A 20,653-nucleotide genomic window follows, 5' to 3' on the forward strand; every position below is an offset into this window, starting at 1 on the left:
CGAGGCATTCATCTTTCGAGGTACCACTGTACAGTGGTACCTCTGGTTACGTACTTAGTTCATTCCGGAGGTCCGTTCTTAACCTGAAACTGTTCTAAACCTGAGGTAGCACTTTAGCTAATGGGGCCTCCTGCTGCCGCTGCGTCACTGCTGCCCGATTTCTGTTCTCATCCTGAAGCAAAGTTCTTAACCCGAGGTACTATTTCTGGGTTAGCGGAGTCTGTAACCTGAAGCGTATGTAACCTGAAGCGTATGTAACCTGAGATACCACTGTACGTCATCGGTGATTTTGACTTGCAGAGAGAATGAAAGGCCAGCTCCTACCCGTGATTGGAATGGAGGGGAAATTTTTTTATCCCACAGGAAATACCCAACCATGGCCTCCCCAAAGGTCATGTGACTCCATGGGCTCCCAAAGGTCATGTGACTCTCCAAGTAGCAGGGAGGACTGAAATGAGGATGGGTTTCCTCCTGATGGATTTGCATAGCCCTGTCTCAAGAGCAAACGGGAGCAGATAACCCAATCTGTACACCCTCCACCGCCAACAGAATTACCAGTTCTATCCAAGAGGAGGTCATGTGCCTTTATTTTAATGTTACCCTTTTGGTGGGGAGGTTTCCTTCGGTCAATCCACTTACATAACTTGACATCCAGATACAGAAAATGAATGTAGTGAATTTAATGGAGACCTTTTTCTTGCAACATTAGAAATCTTTAAAACACAAAACAAGTTTGTAAATTCAGCGGGTGCTATAGTGTCAAATTTACACACTTCAATCCAGGTATACAAAGCAGCATTAAACAGCAGCACAAGCGCCCACATTTGGGCAACAGTGTTTTATAGTGCAATTGTTTTCAGAGGAAAACATAACTCTCCAAAGGCCACTTTTTTCCTATCAAGTCAACAAATTTAAAAGAGGGACGGGCATCTGACCTCTAAGTCAACTTATTTTTTTTGCAGGTAGGTTTCTCATAGAGGCACATGTTTGTTTGGTAAGTTCATAATCTAAATTTAGAAGAAAAAAAGCTATTCAGAGAAGCTATTCACCAAACTTGCACATTCCAGGTAGTTCTTATTCTGGAATTTTACTATTCAGTACAGTTAATATAAATTTCCATTTGGAAATACTTACTACAGCAGCTGTTCCAAACTCAAGTTTTTAGATTCCACCTCAAAATACTGAAGCCGTTGCTGAAGAGTCATATCGGAGACCTAGCACATGTCGTATATATATATATATATATATATATGGTTGTCACAGGTTCTATTAAAACACTCAAAACGACTGTTGCAAAAAGAAAGAAAAAGAGCAACACTTGACATTTCTGCGTAATACAAAAAGAGAGAGAGAGAGCTCCTGCGAGACAAAATGGGCTATTTTGTTAAAAGTTATGCAAAGATCTTATGCCTACAAACATTCCGTTTTACAGATGTGCTTGGCAAATTCAAACTCAGCGTAAACAACAAGCAGCTTTCCGTAATACATTAAAATCTTTTAGACCAGCTTTACTATTCCTTAGCTATGGGGCAGTGCTAGGTAGAAGACAAAGGCCTTTAACCAACAGACAAAAGAGTCTGACGACACACATGAGACACACACACACACACACCAGTCATTAATTTCTCAGTAGACTTCCACGGAGCGAGATCGTAACAATGGCCAGGAGTCCTCAAAATGTGGCGGCACATGAGGAAAATGCCTCTCAACGCCATTTTGAGGTAACCTGTAACCTCAGGCGTGTAACCCCACCCCCAGGAATTCTGGGTGGCCGTTAAATGTGAAGCAGCCCTAAACACCCCCCTTTTTCTGTCCAATGTCCTGAACCTCCCTAAAAAGACCAATTTAAAAACAGCTTGTGCCCTTGCACCTCCATCAAATATATGAAGTATCTCTGCGAGGGAGCAGTCCACGCAGATGCCGATGGTTCGTGATCAAAGGCACCTGGAAAGGGGCTTGTTGCACTGGGGGAGGATCAATTCATATAACTGATGCATCCAAGTAATCCTGGCTGAGTCAGGCAGCCCACCAAGGTACCACAGGGCAACTGGGTGGGTGGGGGTGCCAATCAAACAGAACCAGTGGTCAGTTTTGTACGTTGCAAAAGTCCTACGCAGAAGGCACTTCCATGTAGGAATTAACGTGCTACCTGCATATAGATCTTCATGTGAAACAAATCCTACAAACATCTTACGGGCAAGGACACCACACGACAAAACTGTTAGCAAGTAGCACATGTTATTTCCTACACGGTATTCTGTGGATGTATGGCGATCAGCCTTAAATTAGGGTTGCGAAGTTCTAAAACGTTTTAACTGCACCGTCTAGGGAGCCTTTATTAAAATTGGAGCAAATTTCATTTCCCCCCTCCCCCCCCCCAAATGCTTTTGCCACTACAGAAAAGGGGGCTGCTTAATGCAATGCGTTTCCACTCTCTTAAACGGATGCAACGTTAAGCCTTACCCAGAAAAACAAAAGTACTTTCTTACAAACCAGAATATGCCGGGTCAGATACAACGCTGTTATTTAACTGCACCTTCTTAATAATGTTAAAACACGTAGTTTTTCAAAGCAAGACGGGGGTTACAAACCTGAGAAAAGGAAGCCTACTATGAGATAGTTCGTGGAAAATGCAGAGCACTCTTGAAAACCATTATTTTGGATAAGGGCTTTGCTATTACTGAGTGTCATGCAAAACTCATTTCGGGAAAGGGCAGTGCTCTTTCTTTGCTTGTTTAAAACCAAGTACACCCTTGTTTCCAGACAGCTAATTAAAGTGCTTTCCAGTGTGCAATTGCTCCATTTTTACATCGGATGACATGGCAGTATGCGGGCCAGGAGGACCAGAACACATCAACGGGATTCCAAAAGGGAAGTCAGGTTAAACCAACAGAAGGCAGACCTCTCCATATTAGCATTAGCTTACCTTGTCCTAAAAAGAGCCAGAGTCCTACCAATACAACACTAAGTAATAATTACTCCACATGAAAGATACAGGCCATTTGATCTCCAGTGCTCCAATGAACACCTTTTGATAATTCTTACAAACATCATTTCCAGGTACACACCCAAGATTTTGGCTGGTGTTAATTTTTCAAATGAGGTGCTTCTTCCCCTCCTTTATTTGCACGCAGGCCAGGACAATTTCCCAAAAATTCATTACGTAGCTTGGGTTTACGGTTGTGTGCTTTTGGGTTTTTTTTAATACGCTCGAGGCTTTTATTCTAGCCCAACTGCTTGAAATGGTTACAAAAAATTGGGGGGCGGGGGAGAGAGGAGGAGGATAAAATTAATGGGGAACAGAATTCAAGGTGTTCTTTATTTTAGCCAAGGAATGATGCATGCTACAGAGTCGTCTTTACGTTCCCTCTCTGTATTCAGAGCTCACTGCGCGCTTTCGCTTTTGCTTGTTTCGTTTCGCATGGCACTTGGTTGGCTGTCAATTCAATCGAGTTTTTCTAAGGTTTTCTTTAGCAAAGTGGCTTTCTCTTGTAGCTCAGGCCTGCTGTCCAACATCAGGGCTCTTAAGGAGCCAATGAGGAGTTCTCTGCTTTCTGTGTTCAGGCTTTCCCACTGTCTGGACTCTACATAAGGAGAAGGAGGCAGAAGGACATCATCGTGTTATTTCATGCATTCCCACTTACTGGGCTTTTCAAGCCATAAAAATAGCTTATAAAAACAACAAAAAGTCATAAGAAGATTAGTTAAAATATAGTAAGAAGCATCAATGGGTTCTGGATAGTGACAAGTCAGAAGGCAGCCCTGGGAACCTTCCACTGATCTTCAGGCGGTGAAAGAGCCTTCAGATGATATCAAGGAAATAAATAGAAATAAATATGGACAAACATGGGAGAAGTGCTTCTTCAGATATCCAGATCACTAACGGCTTGAAAGATCAGAAACTAACTGGTAACCAGTGTAACTTCCTTCAGGACTGGGGTTATATGGTCCCTCGAGTCATGTGCATTATTTGTGGGGCTGCCTTTGAAAGGTGTTCCTAAACTTAATGCAGTGGCTGGCTTACCCAGCGGGAGCCAATGATGGTGGACTTCCAACTGTCATCTGCCCCAGCCAGAATAGCCAAAGGGAAGTTCAACTGATGGGAAATGCAGTCCATCAAGTTCTGGAGTCCATCTCACTGCTTACTCCTGGGTCTAGGTGCTGCACCAGGAACTTTCAAAGGCAGCCCCAACACATGGAACACACACCAGAGGTTTAGTTTTGATGTTACCAAACACACGAAGCCAATAAGATGTTCAGCTTAGTTTTGAGAAGCAGAAACATACACATGGGCAATGTAAAGTGCTCCATAGCAGGAAACAGGGACTGTAGGAATACAAGCCCCAAAATAACAATTCTACCCTTTATCTGCAAAGGCATTTGCCAACATATCGTAGTGGCATTTTGCAAACCATACAAGACAATGCCTAGAAATGACTACAGGAGCCTAGGTGGCAGAACTTCTGTGTCTTGAGCTCCTTTCCAAAGCCTTCTGTTAGGTTTCCCCTTATCCCCATAACGATACTCCTTGGTTTGTTTGTTTTTTACAGAATGTGGTTTTCAAACATCAAAAAGTTTTTTATTATTACTATTATTATTATTATTATTATTATTATTAGAGTTTGGATTTGATACCCCGTTTTATCACTACCCTAGGGAATCTCAAAGCGGCTAACATTCTCCTTTCCCTTCCTCCCCCACAACAAACACTCTGTGAGGTGAGTGGAGCTGAGATGAGAGACTTCAGAGAAGTGTGACTAGCCCAAGGGCACCCAGCAGCTGCATATGGAGGAGCGGAGACGCAAACCCGGTTCCCCAGATTACGAGTCTATCGCTCTTAACCACTACAGCACACTGGCTATTACTATTATTATTAACAATAACAACAACAATTTATATGCCCATATGGTTGCCCTAGCCACTGGCCGGCTCCCAACAAAAATGAGTAAATACACAATAAAGCAAACACAAGCAGGTAAGTTTATGTCAAACAAACAACTGGTGTGACTCTTATGCAGTTCATGCACAGAAACCGAGCTTCCATAATACAAAATGGGAAGCAGCCTGGCCAAAATTACCCTGCAAAGCAAAAAAAAGCAGAGTACTCACACCAATAAATGTATACCAATTATTGCTTTAAAATCAGTCTAGACTAGCACTGAACTGCAGCATTCTTTAGCCTTCTGGAGTTAAGAGACAACCTGGTTGATCAACATTTCCAAAATCATGAAAAAAAACTTGCCTTCAAGTTTTGTGAGCAGTACTTCTATCACTGACAAGGCTTCAGTTCTTATGGAGGTGTAGCTTCTATTCTCTGAGGGAACAAACATTAGTCAAGAGTGAATATAACCTGAGGGAAATGTAACTTCATGCCAGAGATGCATATGGGCCACATACATCTTTTAAGCATCTTGCAGGGCAACATGCACTTCTTAATTTCTTCTAACCCCAGTTTTGGTACAGATTTACAGTGGTACCTCAGGTTACGAACTTAATTCGTTCCGGAGGTCTGTTCTTAACCCGAAACCGTTCTTAACCTGAGACGTGCTTTCACTAATGGGGGCCTCCCGCTGCAGCCGTGCCGCCGGTGCACGATTTCCGTTCTCATCCTGGGGCAAAGTTCTCAACCCGAGGTACTACTTCTGGGTTAGCAGAGTTTGTAACCCAAAGTGTTTGTAACCTGAGGTAGCACTGTATTGTTATTGTTCCAAGAAACGACAAAATGTTTGCCAGGGAAGAACTTTTGTCAGAAGTTAAATGAGAACCCAGCATTTATTTATGCAATGACCCAGATGCATATAGTTAATGGGAATACATCTGTCTTACCCACCACAAGTTCACAACTGCCCCCCCCCCCAAAATATGGAGCATTCAAAAATGAGTCTCTTCCCTGTTCCCCTATCTAAAAGGCTACAGGGCAGAATTCTAGTATCTTCTGATGTTATAATCCCACACACGAGTAGGATTCTGTTGAGGAGAACAAAGATGAAAAAAGTAAGGTCCACCCCCACCTCTGTCCTACCACCCTCTACAAAAGTCTGAAGTGGGGAGTCTCTTTTAGTCATGCATCAATCCTTTAGTTCCTACAGCCCCTCCATCTGTCTCCAAGAGAGGTTCAATATAGATGGATACAAGAAATTCCAAAAGCGCAAAAGGCTCCACTCTCTTCTGCTAGTGAAAGCTGGTCATTTAAAGCTTTAAAATGGGTTTCCTGGTGCACCGCTGACAAGATACTTACCTAGAGAATGGGTGATAGAGGAACAGGTTTCAAACAGTATTCTTCTCAAAGCCTCAGGATCTGAGTGTTCTGCTTCAAGCAACAGTAACCTACCCAAAGGAAGAAGAGCACCATTGCCTTATGTCAAAAGGAGCTTGCTGACAATATCGGAAGAGTAGCTGCCCAGTTTAGGGCTATCAGAGATAACTGTAGGAAACATGGGACGCGTCTCTGGAAGAGGCAGGAAACGGTTTCCCTTTTAACTCTCTGAGTCTTGGCTAGTGGTTAGTCTGCAAACAGCAGAGCCTGCACCAATTAGTCCTAGCTAGAGAGTATTGGTATGGGCTTAAGCCCACAACATATAGGCTTTTAGCCAAAGCAGCGCTAAGTAACTGTCCTTTCAGCAAAAGAATATCTGTTGACGCAAAGGACTTTCTCATTTCTTCCTGTGTACCCCCTAAATTCCATTCTGGGTGCTTCCCACCAACCCTCCCCCAAAGTCGATCTGGGGACAACAGGGCTTCCACATGGGGGAAGGAGAGGGGGAGTGGTTCTGTTGCACAAATGGAAGCCCTTTTACTGATGGTTACTTGGCATTGCACTGGAATAAAGACATGGAATGCAGAGGAGAAATGTACTACATTAGCTGATCCCAGAGAGAAGCACCATTTGCAAATGACCAAATCACAGTGGTGCTTAACGTCCACCACTTTTGAAGCTGATCATTCGCACTGCCCCACTGAAAGGTTTTTATCATTTATCTGGGATGCGGGTGGCGCTGTGGGTTAAACCACAGAGCCTAGGACTTGCCAATCAGAAGGTTGGCGGTTCGAATCCCCGCGATTGGGTGAGCTCCCGTTGCTCGGTCCCTGCTCCTGCCAACCTAGCAGTTTGAAAGCACATCAAAGTGCAAGTAGGTAAATAGGTACCGCTCCGGTGGGAAGGTAAACGGTGTTTCCGTGCACTGCTCTGGTTCGCCAGAAGCGGCTTAGTCATGCTGGCCACATGACCCGGAAGCTGTACGCCGGCTCCCTCGGCCAATAAAGCGAGATGAGCGCCGCAAACCCAGAGTCGGCCATGACTGGACCTAATGGTCAGGGGTCCCTTTACCTTTATCCTACTTATCTAGGCCAAACAGAGCTCCCCCCCCCTTCTCTACTTTTCTCTGACGTGATGTAGAAGGCAGCCTTCTCCTCCCCAAATGTGGAGACAGTACAGACGGCAGGGCCTACCGGGTGTTTGCAAAACACAACTTAAGCAAGTTACCGCTTTGCTGTCTCTGTTCACATCAGCAAATAAGCCCCCACAAAAGGGAGGCACGCCGCGTGCTTGCGAGATTTGACGCAACCACATGTGAAGGCACAAAATGTCACAGGAGGAAAAGGCAGAGAAGAAGCAGGTTCAGCACCCGGAGGGAAATTACCCTTGAAAATAAGCTTTCATAGCTTGGAGCACTCCGAGCTGCACTTTCCACGTACTGAGTTTCAGCCGGTCGCACATTAGTTTGCACACCTCTTGTTGATAGCAGCCTGGGGCAAAAAAAAGGTTTTCAAGAGAATCAAGACAAAGGTAAGGCAAACAACTACATTTAAACCCCTGTCCTCTAGACACATTATCACCAGGGGTTTAAAAAAATGCAGGTGCTCAAAGACATTAGACACCTAAAACACTGGACTGCTGAAATGGAAGAAAACACAGCCACCCCTCCTCCCATTTATACTGCTCCCCGTGGGACCTGCAGCAAGGACCCCTAAGTCAGAGGCCATCATTTCTAAGTAGGGTTCAATCCTAGCAACCTGCCAATTAAGCTATGTTGGCGGGGGGAGGGGAGGAGGAGAGAGACTAGGACACAGCAGCCAAGGCCGGATCTTAATTCTCACCGGAAGTCTCTCCCCCCCCCCCCCCCCCCGCTTCAAAGCTGCCTCCTATATTTTGTAAAGTACTTGCAGACGCACTCTGCTGTATCATGATCCCATTCATTACATTTAGACAGGACTACAACATTACCCCTGTACAGATGTTTGCCTGAACCTCCCTGGGTTAAAAGGGTGTAGAGGGCAATCATCTAGAGTGGGGGCAGACTTCTGTGCATTAAACACAAATGTCTGATTCTAACTATCTCCTGCTGAATGTTGTTAAACACAAACAATATTCACACCTTTTTGCGTTTATTTTTTTTGTATTTTGTGTTTAATTTTTTGCATTGTATTTACTGTCCCCACCGCAGTACTCAGGGCCAAAAAAAAGCTAAACACTCTTGATCAAATAGCTTGGGAACCATTTTCCTGTCTATCCATTTCTTTAAATATATATATTTAACCCACCTTTCAACGGGGTGACAAAACTAATAAGGAACAATACAACAAATAAAACTACAATGAAATCACTAAGTATCAAAGCAGCTGGGGGTTTTTAAGAATAACAATTTGAACAATAGAATAAATACTCTGAAAGAGTGTCCTCAAGTTTCTTCTCATTCTCTGATTCTTTTTTGGAGAGGGTTGTTGTTATTTTAAGATGAAATGCCTCGAGTTTTGGGGATTAAACCTTTCAATTATTTGTATTTATTTTACAAGATTTGTAGACCACATGATTATAGAGATTTTTTTTTTTCAAAAGCAGTTTGCACAAAATTAGTATAAATATTTGTAAGGAAAAAACCTACGTTGTGTTTCTGGGTTTCTGGGCCACGCTTTGCCCAAACTCTCAAAGGCACAGAGAAGAGATTCCATCTGGAGCTCCTTCTCGTTTTCATTCTCATCTTCATCGTTGTTCTGTGGCGAACTGGCCCCCATGTTCTCAGGGCAGTTCTGCAGTGGTACCAGAGGAAAGGATTGGAGGAGGAAGGAGAGACAAGAAGAATGCAGGTTAGTTTTTGCATAGCATTAAGAAAAGCTTCCCAAGGGCTTGATCTGGGTCCACACTAGAACAGGCTGCTTTGAAAGCTGCTGGTCACTCCTTTGCTGGAAGTGTTTAAGAAGAGGTTGGACATCCACTTCTCAGCGATGCTTCAGGTGCCTCCAGGAACCTGCATGGAGCAAGATGATGCAGACAAGGACCTCCAAGATCTCTTCCAACTCTATGACGTTGTTTGGACATCCCAGCCCATGTATTAAAATGAGTGCTGCTCCATTTAATTCTCTCACAGAAGGACAACGTACTTAAGAAAAGAATCTGCAGAAGGTTAAGATTTGCTGGTTTCCCCCTCGGCCAGTGCTAGCGGCAGAAAGCATATTGTTGTGAAGAGACTGAGCAGCAAAATAGGAAGCCATCAGTTAAAATCCCGGTCCTGCCACAAATTCAACGGATGACTCAGCCAACGGGTGACAAGCCAGCTAATTCTCAGCTTCATCCCCTATCTGCGATATGGGGATGACGTCACTGGCCTACCTTACAGAGCTGTTGTAAGGAATGCTGAGAATATATGTGAATGGTCTGCAGGGTTTGATACAATGGGCAAAGGGTGGTATTATTCATTCTTAGTGGGCTATTCAAAAGCAACATGGACTGAAAGTTCACCTTCATTATTATGGGAAAGATGATGTCTGTCAGCTCCTTGAACCGATTCTCCTGCGTGGCCTTGAGCACATCAGCTGTGCACCGGAGAGCCACAATCTTGTACCTGAGGTTCTCTTTCCGGCACTCCTTCAGCAAGGCCTGTAGGATGTCGTCAACGCTGGGCTGGTTGGGTAAAGACTTCTGCAACTCCGTGCTGAAAATACCAACAGCAAACGCAGATTTGGTCACTCACTGTTTGCCCACCTTATTAAATAGTGCCAACCTTTATAAAACTCACAGCTCAGAACCAGTAAAAGATGGACTTTTTTACCTGCATGAACAGACAACACTGGCAGTAGCTTTCAGTAACTCCTCCTAAAAGGGTTATCACAAAACAAGAAATGGGAAGAATTTTTAGCATGGGATTTCCGAAGTGCACAGGGAAAGTGGTTACTTAGGAGTTCTTAACTACTCTGGATAGGGCAGAAATTGCAGAGACTTTCAAATACCATGATCCATATAATAGTAACATAGTTTCCAACACATTTTAACACTGGGCCACCAAGCCATATCATTAAAAATATAAAAGAAAAGGATACTGGCTGTCTTGAGCCTCAAGATTATTTTGCTTGTCAACGGTTCTTTGTAAGCCATGAAATATGGTTTTATGGGCAAGTACAGGGTCCAGGGACCACTGTTTCCAGAACAACGTTATGAGTAGCAAAGCTTGAGCAAGCCCATCTTTAAGAAATTCCAATACCAACTGACTGGCCTAATCAGCACCTCCTCAACTAACATGCAGATCGGAACTTAGCTATCCGCCAACTTTAACGCTTCTTGCTTTGAATGTTCAAACATGCCTCAGCTGAAAAACTTATCTTTAGAAATACCTATCTTGAGATAAAATAAGCTCAGAAATACGTATTTAAATGCAACTTTTCATGTGGGAGTTTTTTAAATAAAAAAATTTAATATTAATATGGGAAAAAGACAGGTGAACATATGCAAAAGTGATACAGCCCACAAAAATACTAATTCATTCATGCCCTAGCTACAAAGCACTTTTAAAATGCCTCCCCCTCACATCACCCAATAATTATCCTTTGTAGCCAACCAGATTTGTACATTTCATACACCAACACCTGGCTGTCAACAGCAGCAGCAAAAAGCAGGGAGGAGAGAGCAAGGGAGAGAGAGAGAGAGAAGAGATTTGCCAAAGCAAGATTAAGCTCTAACAATATTCAGGCCCCACCCAGTTTCACGTTATAGATCAGAATTTTTCTTTGCTTGACAGCAATATCCAAATAGAGGCATCCATGCAAAAGGAAGAAGAAGATACAAATGCTTGTGATGTATTTTATTCCCATCTACTTAAGTATGGAGCTAATCACCTTCTCCCTTAAAATGAGTTTCTTACCTTCCCTGCCCACGTTCTCCCAGACAGGCCTTGCAACAGAGCAGAGAGCACCATGCCCAAGTGCGGAGGGACCAGGGAGCCAGTTTGCTTTGCAATGGATGCCATGCTGGCTGCTCCTTGAGCTTTCATCTTCCAAGATTGGGACTGCAAAGCTTTCTGGGTGATTGCTATCAATTCCTCCATATAAAGCCTTATACCACCGTAGGTACCTAGGTTTCAAAGCACACACAAGAGTCACAGGGTGAGTAAAGAGCAGCAGAACCAGGTTAGCTTTATGAGAACTGCTCTAATCTTTACCGAGAAAACATCTTGTGACTTAGGAATTCTCCGAGGCCAAAACTGAGGACTGTGTTCATTCACTATTAAAATTAATGTATGCACTTTCGGATTTGTATCCCACCCTTTCTGTTTCATTCATAGCAGCTCAAGGGGGTTAAACGTATTCAATTACAACTCATTAGATCAACTTACCAGGCACATTTTCCTGCCAGACTTCAGTCCACAGGTTGCCCTCTTCCTTCTCGCCTTTTTCTTCCTCAGGGACCTCGTGCATGCCCAGGAAGGCCAGGGGCAAGACATGTCTGGCTTGATTCTTCAGTACATCTGGGCTGTAGCGCCCAATGGCATGGATGGTTAACGCACAGGCCATTTTGTAGACTTGTTCTGAAGTAAAGAACAAAGTTATAGGTGTGGCCACCTGGCTTTCAATTCACAGAGGAGTTGTCTGCTCTTAGGTAGGGGCACAAATTAATATAGATGCATGGCACTTCTAGTTAATTTTTAAAAAAACTTATATCATGGAAGCAATGAAGAGACAGGCACTAGCATCAACCATTTGCTGAATTTATCAGAGAAAGGTACATTCCTTCCGTGTTTCATTTTATGATTTAGGAGCATGGGTCAGAAGGAATACCAGCATTATCTTTATGCTATAGAACAGTCATATTTTTTCCTGTCTCATGGTATTTATCATCTCATGAAAAGGCAAGGTTTAAAATGCACGCACGCACGCACGCACACAAACAAACAAACAAACAAACATACCTTCTTTCTCCATGTACCAACTGTTCAGCTTCTGCAGCAATTTGTCAGTGCTGCTGTCCCGTGAGGTCTTTTTAAATGAAATAAAATTAGAAAGGCTCAAATCATTTTGGAACATCTGAACGCAAAAAACCCCAGAAGTAATAAAATATAAAACTGAGAAGGAACCAAAGCTCCACTCACCCGGACTAGATGTCCCATGGCAAAGGCAAAAGTTTTTTGCACCACGGTGTTTCGATCAGTTAGGCCACTGAGCAAAGCGCTCATGAGCTTGCCTGCATGAAGAAGAAAATGAGCCAAAATGGTAGCTTTGACAACCGGTTTTAGTTCTGCATTTGAATTAAGGGGCAAACTGAGTTCCAGAACCTAAATTAAGCCTATGCTCTTTGTGGGCTAGCCCCTTTCCTTGCTAAAATTACCATTATTCCAAATATAGCACTCTTCGGGTTAGGGGGTGGGGAATCTACAGCCAGTAGTCCAAACTGGGCCCACCAAAAGTCCCCAATTTGGCCCACGTTTCCCTGCAAACCATGCTCATCTGCCCCACTCCTAATGCATATGTGGCATCATATGTCTGCCAAGTACAGCTATGGCTTCACAGGAAGAATCAAGGGAATAAATTGAGCTTCTGATCATTCCTTTGCCTGGAGCAAGGTGCACTCCAACTGCCTGTCAGCTGAAGTAGCTTCCATTCTTCCTTCCCTCCCTCTCCCCACTGCATCAGCTCATAGGCAGGTGAAAGAAGCACTTTTCCAGTTTAATGCTTGGCGCTTCCCATCAGCTCCGCATAAAGGACTGACCGGTTGGAGAGACTGACACCTGCCGATCGTGTGATGTCATAATGGCACCTTGTGATTGACAGCTGGGTTGTGCCACCCAGCTGCCAAAGTCGGCCCGCTGGGGTGGGGGCCAGGTAAAGATCTGGTTTACGCAGCCCAAAAAATTCCCTGTCCCTACATTAGGCTAATCCACAGAGTGCTTACTGCTTTTTATTTAAAATGCTTCAATATAAAAACACACAAAGCAGAAACAAGAGCTGGCTAGTTCTATATTATAGAAGCATCCCTTTCCCCAATCACACTTTTACACCATTCGTTTTCAGTGATTTATTTTTAAATAATTTTTATTTGTTTGCAGTGATGTTTTTAATACGGGAAAGGACTGAAAGGCCAGGATGACTCTCTGTTCACTGAGTCAGTCCTACATAAACTGCAGCCCAGGCAAAAGGGCTCTTTAATCCAGGTGTTGGCAAGGTTGACCTTGCCTGGGCCAGTTCACTCCAGCGGAGATTCCTCTGTGTGCTGGATCACGCACATGCCTGCAATTTCGGCGTCTGCATCTGTGCAGATGCGACTTTCCGGACAGCAAAAGAAAGTCCCCACACCGCGCTGGTATAGCACGGGACTCGCTGAGCGGGCGGCTTCGTTCGGGGGCGGCTCATGGGCCGGTTAAACGACCCCCGTGGGCCGCTTGTGGCGCATGGGCCTTAGGTTGCCGACCCCTGCTTTAATCCCATTTCATACAATGCAAAACAATTGAGGCTACAGCAGAGTCCTCCCTTCAGGAATCTCAGCTGCTCACTGCCATCTCCCTTGGCACACGCACAAGATTTAGGGAAAGGCTGTGACAAAGCCTCTCTTGTTATTAACACTGCTGAAGGAGGACAGATTAGAGACTACAGCACTCAACGTTCACATCTCCCAGGAACGCAGTGAAACAGTCAAGACACCTGATACCAATGTGACAGTCAAGCTACCATACCTTTCAAGTAGCAGCAGAGTTGCCCACTATCCCAACCTAAACGCCATCTTTGTTAAAACCAGATTATTCAAGCACAGATGACTAATGTGTCTATAATTAGGAAATGTGCTTCTCGTTAAGAAACAAAGGAATACAAAAAACAACCAAAATGTAAGCCGGGGGGGGGCACACCCACCTGAATACGGTGTCAAGTCTTGAGGACACTGAGTGGTCAGTGATACAATTACACTAGCACAACCGCCCTGAAAAGATTGAAAAGCAAAATCCAGTTATGATCTTACTCTGCTGGGTGAGATACAGGTTACAAGCCTATGCACATGTACCAGTCATGGGAAGCTGATGTGCATTTTAATATTTACCTTCAGCTTAGAAAGCATACTTTTGACTGTTGGGTTTCATTCATTTTGCTTTTTAAAAAACTTGGTTTGAAGCCAATTTTCATCGACAATTTTAACGCACATATTATATTCTTTATTAACTTGTTTACAGTTACTTTACAGTTTACAGTTTACTTTATTAACTTATTTATGCAAAATGTTGTTAAATAAATAAATAAATTGCTTGGAAATAAGACCCACTGAATTCATCGGAACATATATTTTGAAATAAATATGCATAGGATTGGGCGGACAGTCATTCATTCTAATGATACTTGGCAGTTCCTATATTCACCCAAGGTACCTGAAACTTTGGAGAATCTATGCACAATGGAGGGGTTGGATTGCACTCTCTCTCTCTCTCTCTCTCTCTCTCACACACACACACACACACGTGTACACATGTCCATGTGCCTTTCTTCACATCGACAGTTGCTGCCCTACCTGAGGGCTCAGCTCATTAAGATCAAACGGTCACAGAGATATATGGCAGACACAATACATATCTTCCTGGCCATTTAGTCTGTGTTTTCCATCTCTGTCCTCCTTGCAAAACACCCTCCTAGAGAAATAATTATACCTTGGTGCCGATGCCTAGTCCACTTCTAGTCAGTTCGCACAGCCTGGGAACCAATTCACCCAGAACAGAAACATCCAAATACTGTAAGCACTATAGAAAGTAAAAATAAAAAGGTGAAATCAAAAGACTGACAAGACTGGTGCCATTAGTAAAGAATGCTGGTGCCATTATTAAAAAATGCTGTTCATAAGCTACTTGCTAGCGCATCACCAGAAGGCTTAGGGACAATCTAGTTGTGCTGTGCTATACCTGCGATGGGCAGCCTGGCTGATAACTGATCACCTGCAGAAGAGGAAAGGGAGAGCTGTGTGCTAAGGAGGGAGACTCAGATGATCAAGGGCCTGGAAACCAAGTTTTATAAGCTGAGAGAACTGGGTATGTTTAGCCTGGTACAGAGGAGATATGATAGCCCTCTTCAAACATCTAAAGGGCCACCACATAGAGGATGGAGCAATCTTATTTTCTCCTGCTCCAGAGGCTAGGGCCTGAACTGATGGATTCGTTACAGGAAAGGTAACTCTGACTAAACATCAGGAAGATTTTTCTGGCAGTAAGAGTTGTTCCAACAGTGGAACAGACTCCCACAAGTGGTGGTGGGCTCTCCTTCCTTGGGAGGTTTGAAACCAGAGGTTGGAGGGCCATCTGTCATATATGATCAGATCGAGATTCCTGCATTGCCTGGGGGTTGGAAGAGATGACCTTCAGGGTCCTTTGCAACTCTAAGATTCTATGATTCTTAAGTGAACATGAGTTACCTACCATGTTGATAGTCTCCATCATGGGGGAGGATTTAGCAGCACTGAGTCTTGCGCTATCCATTGCCGCCTGAAGGACACAGAGGGGGGAAAAATGTGTATAACCAGAATCTGAAGTTAGGAAAGCAGCAAGAGAAAACAGAAGGTGTATATGGTTACCAAGCAAGAAGCAAGAAGGGTAATATTAAAAGCGTCTGGAGAGTCAGAGGAACCAAAGTCCCATGAGCAGGAGGAGGATTTGACTGTACTCAAGATTTCACTTGTTTAGTTAACCTGAGATTTATATTTTAACTTGGGGTGGGGAACCTGTGGTCCTCCAGATGTTGAACTCCCAACTCCCATCAGACCCAGCGAGCATGCCCAATGGTGAGGGATGATAGGAATTGTAGTCCTGCAACATCTGGGAGAGGCACAGGTTCAATATCCTTTCAAATAAAAGCGGCATTTTAAAAATAAAATGCATTACAATGTTTAATTCCATTAAATCCACCATCTCATTCCTCCATAGCCGCAAAAGCTTTTAACACATAAACACTGATGTCCATTTGCTTATATATGTGTATTTGCTTCTCCGCACACCCCTCTCGTGTTCCTTGTCCCTTCTGTGTTTTTCTTTCCCTCCCCACTTAAAACGTGGTTACAAAGCACGGATCCACATGGATCCTCAGGATCTTTGCACTGGGTCACCCCAAATTCACCATCAGATCACATAGCATGTCCATGGCTACAGCCTGCACCAAAAAAACCCACGCACCCGCTGTTGCCTGGGGCCACAATGGTGCAAAAACATGGTTACAAAGCACAGATCCACATGGATTCTCAGGATTTTTGCATTGGGCTACCCCAAACTCACCATCAAATCACATGACTGTGGCCACAGCATGAAGCACTAAAATGATACATCCACTGCTTCATTCAGAATTTTTTTTTCTTGTTTTCCACCTCTAAAAACTATGTGCATGTTATGGTCAGGTGCGTGTTATAGAGTGAAAAATACGGTACCTTTTCCTGCTCTGTAGCACGCAGACTCAAGTAATTGAGGACCTGGGGTTCCAGCACACTCAGAGACTCCAACAAAGCTGGGATGAGCTTGGGTGCATGTGGCTTGAGCATGGCCCCGGCACTTTTACTGATCTTCACCAAGGTGTTAATGCTATAGCAAAAGGTACAGAGAATAAGGATGAAAGAAAAGGCATACCCCCAAAGGCATACTCTTCCATTGTCTCCTGAGACAGACAGATGCCAACAACAACAGTGCAGAAATGTCTTCCCCTAAGTATATCAATAGATGGAGTTGTCCATTTCATCTCAGTTAAGAACATATGGAGGCCAGAAGAAAGATTCTTTGGCTGAATATACTCAAGGTATTCAATTGGGGAGAATGGGAAAATGTGAGAACGCACCTGAGAGTCCGCACTTCAGTCACAGTATTCATCATTCCTTTATCAAGCAGGCATGGCAACAGGACAGCTATTGTTCTCTGGCCTGCTGCTCCTTTGGACGGGTCGCACATCTTCACACACACCTCAAAATAAAAAGAAGACACTCCAGTGTAACCCTCCGCAAGCTCTGCCCCTTGAATGAACATGTGTGTTGCTGTGATGAATGTTAAGAAGCCTCAACCAAGAATACATGGGGTCAGGTTGTGATGGGAGGGGAAATTCTGCAGGTCAGTGGAATGGCTTTGGTCCATGCAGATTCAATGAAAATTTACCTTACTTAATGTTTTCAGGGCTAACTCTGCTGCCTTCCGTACAGATTCCTGCAAAAGAAAACAAAAGGGGGGGTAGGGGGAAAAGTTTTTGATTTTAAGCTGTTCAATGTAATTTAAGTCACTATGAACCACAGAGGGATTTCATCCTGATGTTTTTGTCCTAACTTGAGTTGCTCATTTTGGGAACCGTATTACCTGAATCAGTATGGGAGATGGCCCATAGGGCAAAAATAAGGGCTTGCATGTAGAGTTCAGGTGTTACCGTATTTTTCGCTCTATAAGATGCACCCGACCATAAGATGCACCTAGTTTTAGAGGGGAACAAGGAAAAAAATATTCCCTCCCTCTTTGCTCAGCGCCTCTACAGCAAAGCGGGAGGAGAAACGGAAGCAGCAGGAGAAACGGAGCCCCTTCCATTTCTCCTCCCACTTCGCTTAAGGGGCGCTGCGCCAAGAGGGAAAGCTGCGCAGCGCCTCTCCAGCGAAGCGAAGCCAGGAGAGCAAGAGGGATCGATGCGCACCGATCTCTCTTGCTCTCCTGGCTTCAGCGAAAGCTGCGCAGCCTGCATTCGCTCCATAAGGCACACACACACTTGCCCTTACATTTTAGGAGGGAAAAGTGCGTCTTATAGAGCGAAAAATACGGTAACAACTCTGCTGCACACAGCACAGACAGGTAAGACACAGGCACACTACAGAATCAAGCTCACTAACCATCTATGGTATGAGTACAAAACTTAGTGAGATTCAGTAGGGCAGGAATGAAGAACCTTGGGGGGGGGGGGCGAGTGTCACATTTCCTCTTGGTCAACTCTCTGGGCATCACGTATCAGCAGCAAGGGAAAGTGGGTGTGGCCCCCCACGCAACCCCCCACCCACCCACAATCTTCTGCGGCTCACTCCAGCAATTAGGCTTGAAAAAAGAAATCTGGGTGTTTTGCAAGCCTAAATACTAGAGGGGAAAGATCATCCTGGTCTCCCAAGAACCTAGGGAGGAAGTCTTAACTCTTCCCTTTACAGAAAAATCACACCCTGCCCTCTAGCAACCATTAGGCTGATAGGGGGCAAATTGTATATTCAAGCAAATAGGCTCCCCACCCCACCCCAGCTTAATTACAGTGAGCAGAAGTGTTTTTTGACCTGGAAGAGGTGAGTGTCACAGTACATGCCAAGATCATTCCTGTCCCAGCTGTAACCACCATCACAACTAGGCTTGAAAGAAGATTGCATTGCCTCCATCAGAATGCCCTTTATACTCATTGCAAGACTAATTGTGGTGGAGAAGAGAGGGGTAGGGCAGGAAGGAGATGCTGCAAGCTGTTAAGCTTCACAGTGGAAAGATTACAGGCCTCTGGTTCCAATGGCAACCTGGGGTGAGGGGTATTTAAAATAGGATGGAAAGGTTTAAGCCCCCTGCCTGCTATATTACCACAACTGATTACGTTTGGTGATACTACCCTTATTAATGTACAAAATTAAAAATACAGAGATCAAAATAAAAATAATAATTTATCATTTGTACCCCGCACATCTGACTGGTTTGCCCCAGCCACTCTGGGAGGCTTCCAGTATATATAAAAACATAGCAAAACATTAAACCTTAAAAGGCTTCCCTATACAGGGCTGCCTTCAGGCATTTCCTAAATGTTATATAATTACTAATCTCCTTAACATCTGATGGGAGGGCATTCCACAGGGTGGGTGCCACTACTGAGAACGCCTTCTGATCTTCTCACTTAATCTGTCCAGGGTAGCTTGACCCTGGATCTACCAAACTTAAAAAAATTAATGAATGTAATTGGAGACAAACCCTATTTACCAATAATACGAAGATGCTTCAAAAGTTAAGACGTAAGCTCTGATACGTTGTACCCTCAAAACTGTATCCTCAGATAACTAGAAATAGTATGTGCAGTAAATATCCCTGAAAGTGTTGCTTTTATTAAGATTCTTTGTGGTTTTTGTTTCATAGGCCTTGAAAATCACCCAAAATTTGCGCTCGCTGTGGAGTGGAGGAACAGGTCTTCTACGCAACATCACACTATATTTGGGGAAAAGCAAATTCTAACAGCGGATCTGAGCTTGACTGACACCAAGAACCAGCTGGAATTCTCCCAGTGATTCCAGTTGGAAAAAGGAAACGTCCAAGTCCTTACAAGCAAACTGTTTGTGAAAGCCTGTTTTTATGTCCTGTAGAAACGGAACAATTTATACTAGACACGTAAAAAGCTTTAGTACCTTTATGTCATCTTGCACTCTAAAGAGAGTTTCCCATATTTCTGGAAGTTTATGAATAATGTCGTCCAAGGGTCTTCCTCTTAGCAAATCATTCAATGCTAGACAGCTATGGCAAGAGCTTAGTCATTATACTTTATTAACACCAAGTTTCTCAAAACCAATAATATTAAGAAAGAAAGAAAACTTAGAAGGATCATTTTCCAAACAGTAATGCCTATGAGGAAAAGACCTCTTAATTTCATTGGGGGGAAAATCTCATCTAGCCCCCCAAATCTCTTCAAATATATTTCATTCCTATTTTAAAACTCCCTTCCCTCTACAAAAAGAGGCTTTAGGATAGCAGGTGCTTATGTGGTGCTTATGAGTGATGCAAATTTAACAGCAAATTCCTTTATTCCTCCTGCCTGTTGCTCAGAGTTTAAAAAACAAATAAATCATCCAATGCTGGAAATCTACAAGTCGAGCCCTGAACCTTCCAAAAGCACCAAACTTTTTATTTACATGGCAGACAAATGGTTTCAGAAAGACATACCTGGACTCTCGGATCCGCCACATGTTACTGGTCAAGTTGCTTATTAAATCATCAAGGATTTCTTTCATATATTTGTCCACCTGATCAAATGAAAATGAACTGTAAACATTAACAGCTTCCCTACACACTGGTACCTCGGGTTAAGTACTTAATTCGTTCCGGAGGTCCGTTCTTAACCTGAAACTGTTCTTAACCTGAAGCACCACTTTAGCTAATGGGGCCTCCCGCTACCACCATGCCGCTGGAGCACGATTTCTGTTCTCATCTTGAAGCAAAGTTCTTAACCTGAGGTACTATTTCTGGGTTAGCGGACTCTGTAACCTGAAGTGTATGTAACCTGAAGCGTATGTAACCCGAGGTACCACTGTATCCAGAAATGCTTTTTCCTGTACTATGCACAGTATGCGTGTGTACGCACGCATCTAGCAAAGTGTGCCTTATCTGATATCGTCACGGACTATTTTCTTAATGTCTTGCCCATTTAAAAGAATATCCAGCTATCTAAAACTCTTTTACATGTGATG

The 20,653-nt window shown here is 43.7% G+C and overlaps 1 protein-coding gene across 5 annotated transcripts in view; it reads right to left on the reverse strand.

The window, feature by feature from the left end:
- Positions 1 to 570: 570 nt before the first annotated feature.
- Positions 571 to 20,653, reverse strand: part of ECPAS (Ecm29 proteasome adaptor and scaffold) — a 62,246-nt gene continuing 42,163 nt past the window's right edge. For 4 of the 5 annotated variants that reach the window (XM_080986658.1, XM_080986660.1, XM_080986659.1 and 1 more), the window contains 19 exons: positions 20,130 to 20,209; positions 19,598 to 19,703; positions 17,361 to 17,408; positions 17,050 to 17,171; positions 16,649 to 16,799; positions 15,651 to 15,716; positions 14,892 to 14,981; positions 14,110 to 14,176; positions 12,357 to 12,448; positions 12,177 to 12,243; positions 11,604 to 11,795; positions 11,133 to 11,341; positions 10,047 to 10,090; positions 9,737 to 9,929; positions 8,883 to 9,027; positions 7,641 to 7,746; positions 6,239 to 6,327; positions 5,243 to 5,314; positions 571 to 3,584 (listed from right to left, as the gene is read on the reverse strand). In XM_080986658.1, coding sequence (XP_080842784.1) covers positions 3,445 to 3,584; positions 5,243 to 5,314; positions 6,239 to 6,327; positions 7,641 to 7,746; positions 8,883 to 9,027; positions 9,737 to 9,929; positions 10,047 to 10,090; positions 11,133 to 11,341; positions 11,604 to 11,795; positions 12,177 to 12,243; positions 12,357 to 12,448; positions 14,110 to 14,176; positions 14,892 to 14,981; positions 15,651 to 15,716; positions 16,649 to 16,799; positions 17,050 to 17,171; positions 17,361 to 17,408; positions 19,598 to 19,703; positions 20,130 to 20,209 — 2,079 coding nt within the window. In that variant the 3' untranslated portion in view covers positions 571 to 3,444. Of the gene's footprint in view, positions 3,585 to 5,242; positions 5,315 to 6,238; positions 6,328 to 7,640; positions 7,747 to 8,882; positions 9,028 to 9,719; positions 9,930 to 10,046; positions 10,091 to 11,132; positions 11,342 to 11,603; positions 11,796 to 12,176; positions 12,244 to 12,356; positions 12,449 to 14,109; positions 14,177 to 14,891; positions 14,982 to 15,650; positions 15,717 to 16,648; positions 16,800 to 17,049; positions 17,172 to 17,360; positions 17,409 to 19,597; positions 19,704 to 20,129; positions 20,210 to 20,653 lie in introns of all 5 variants that reach the window. The other variant, XM_080986657.1, reaches the window with a different exon arrangement.

The sequence above is a fragment of the Podarcis pityusensis genome, assembly GCF_964106645.2.
Source record: "Podarcis pityusensis genome assembly, chromosome: 17".
NCBI classification, from domain to species: domain Eukaryota; kingdom Metazoa; phylum Chordata; class Lepidosauria; order Squamata; family Lacertidae; genus Podarcis; species Podarcis pityusensis.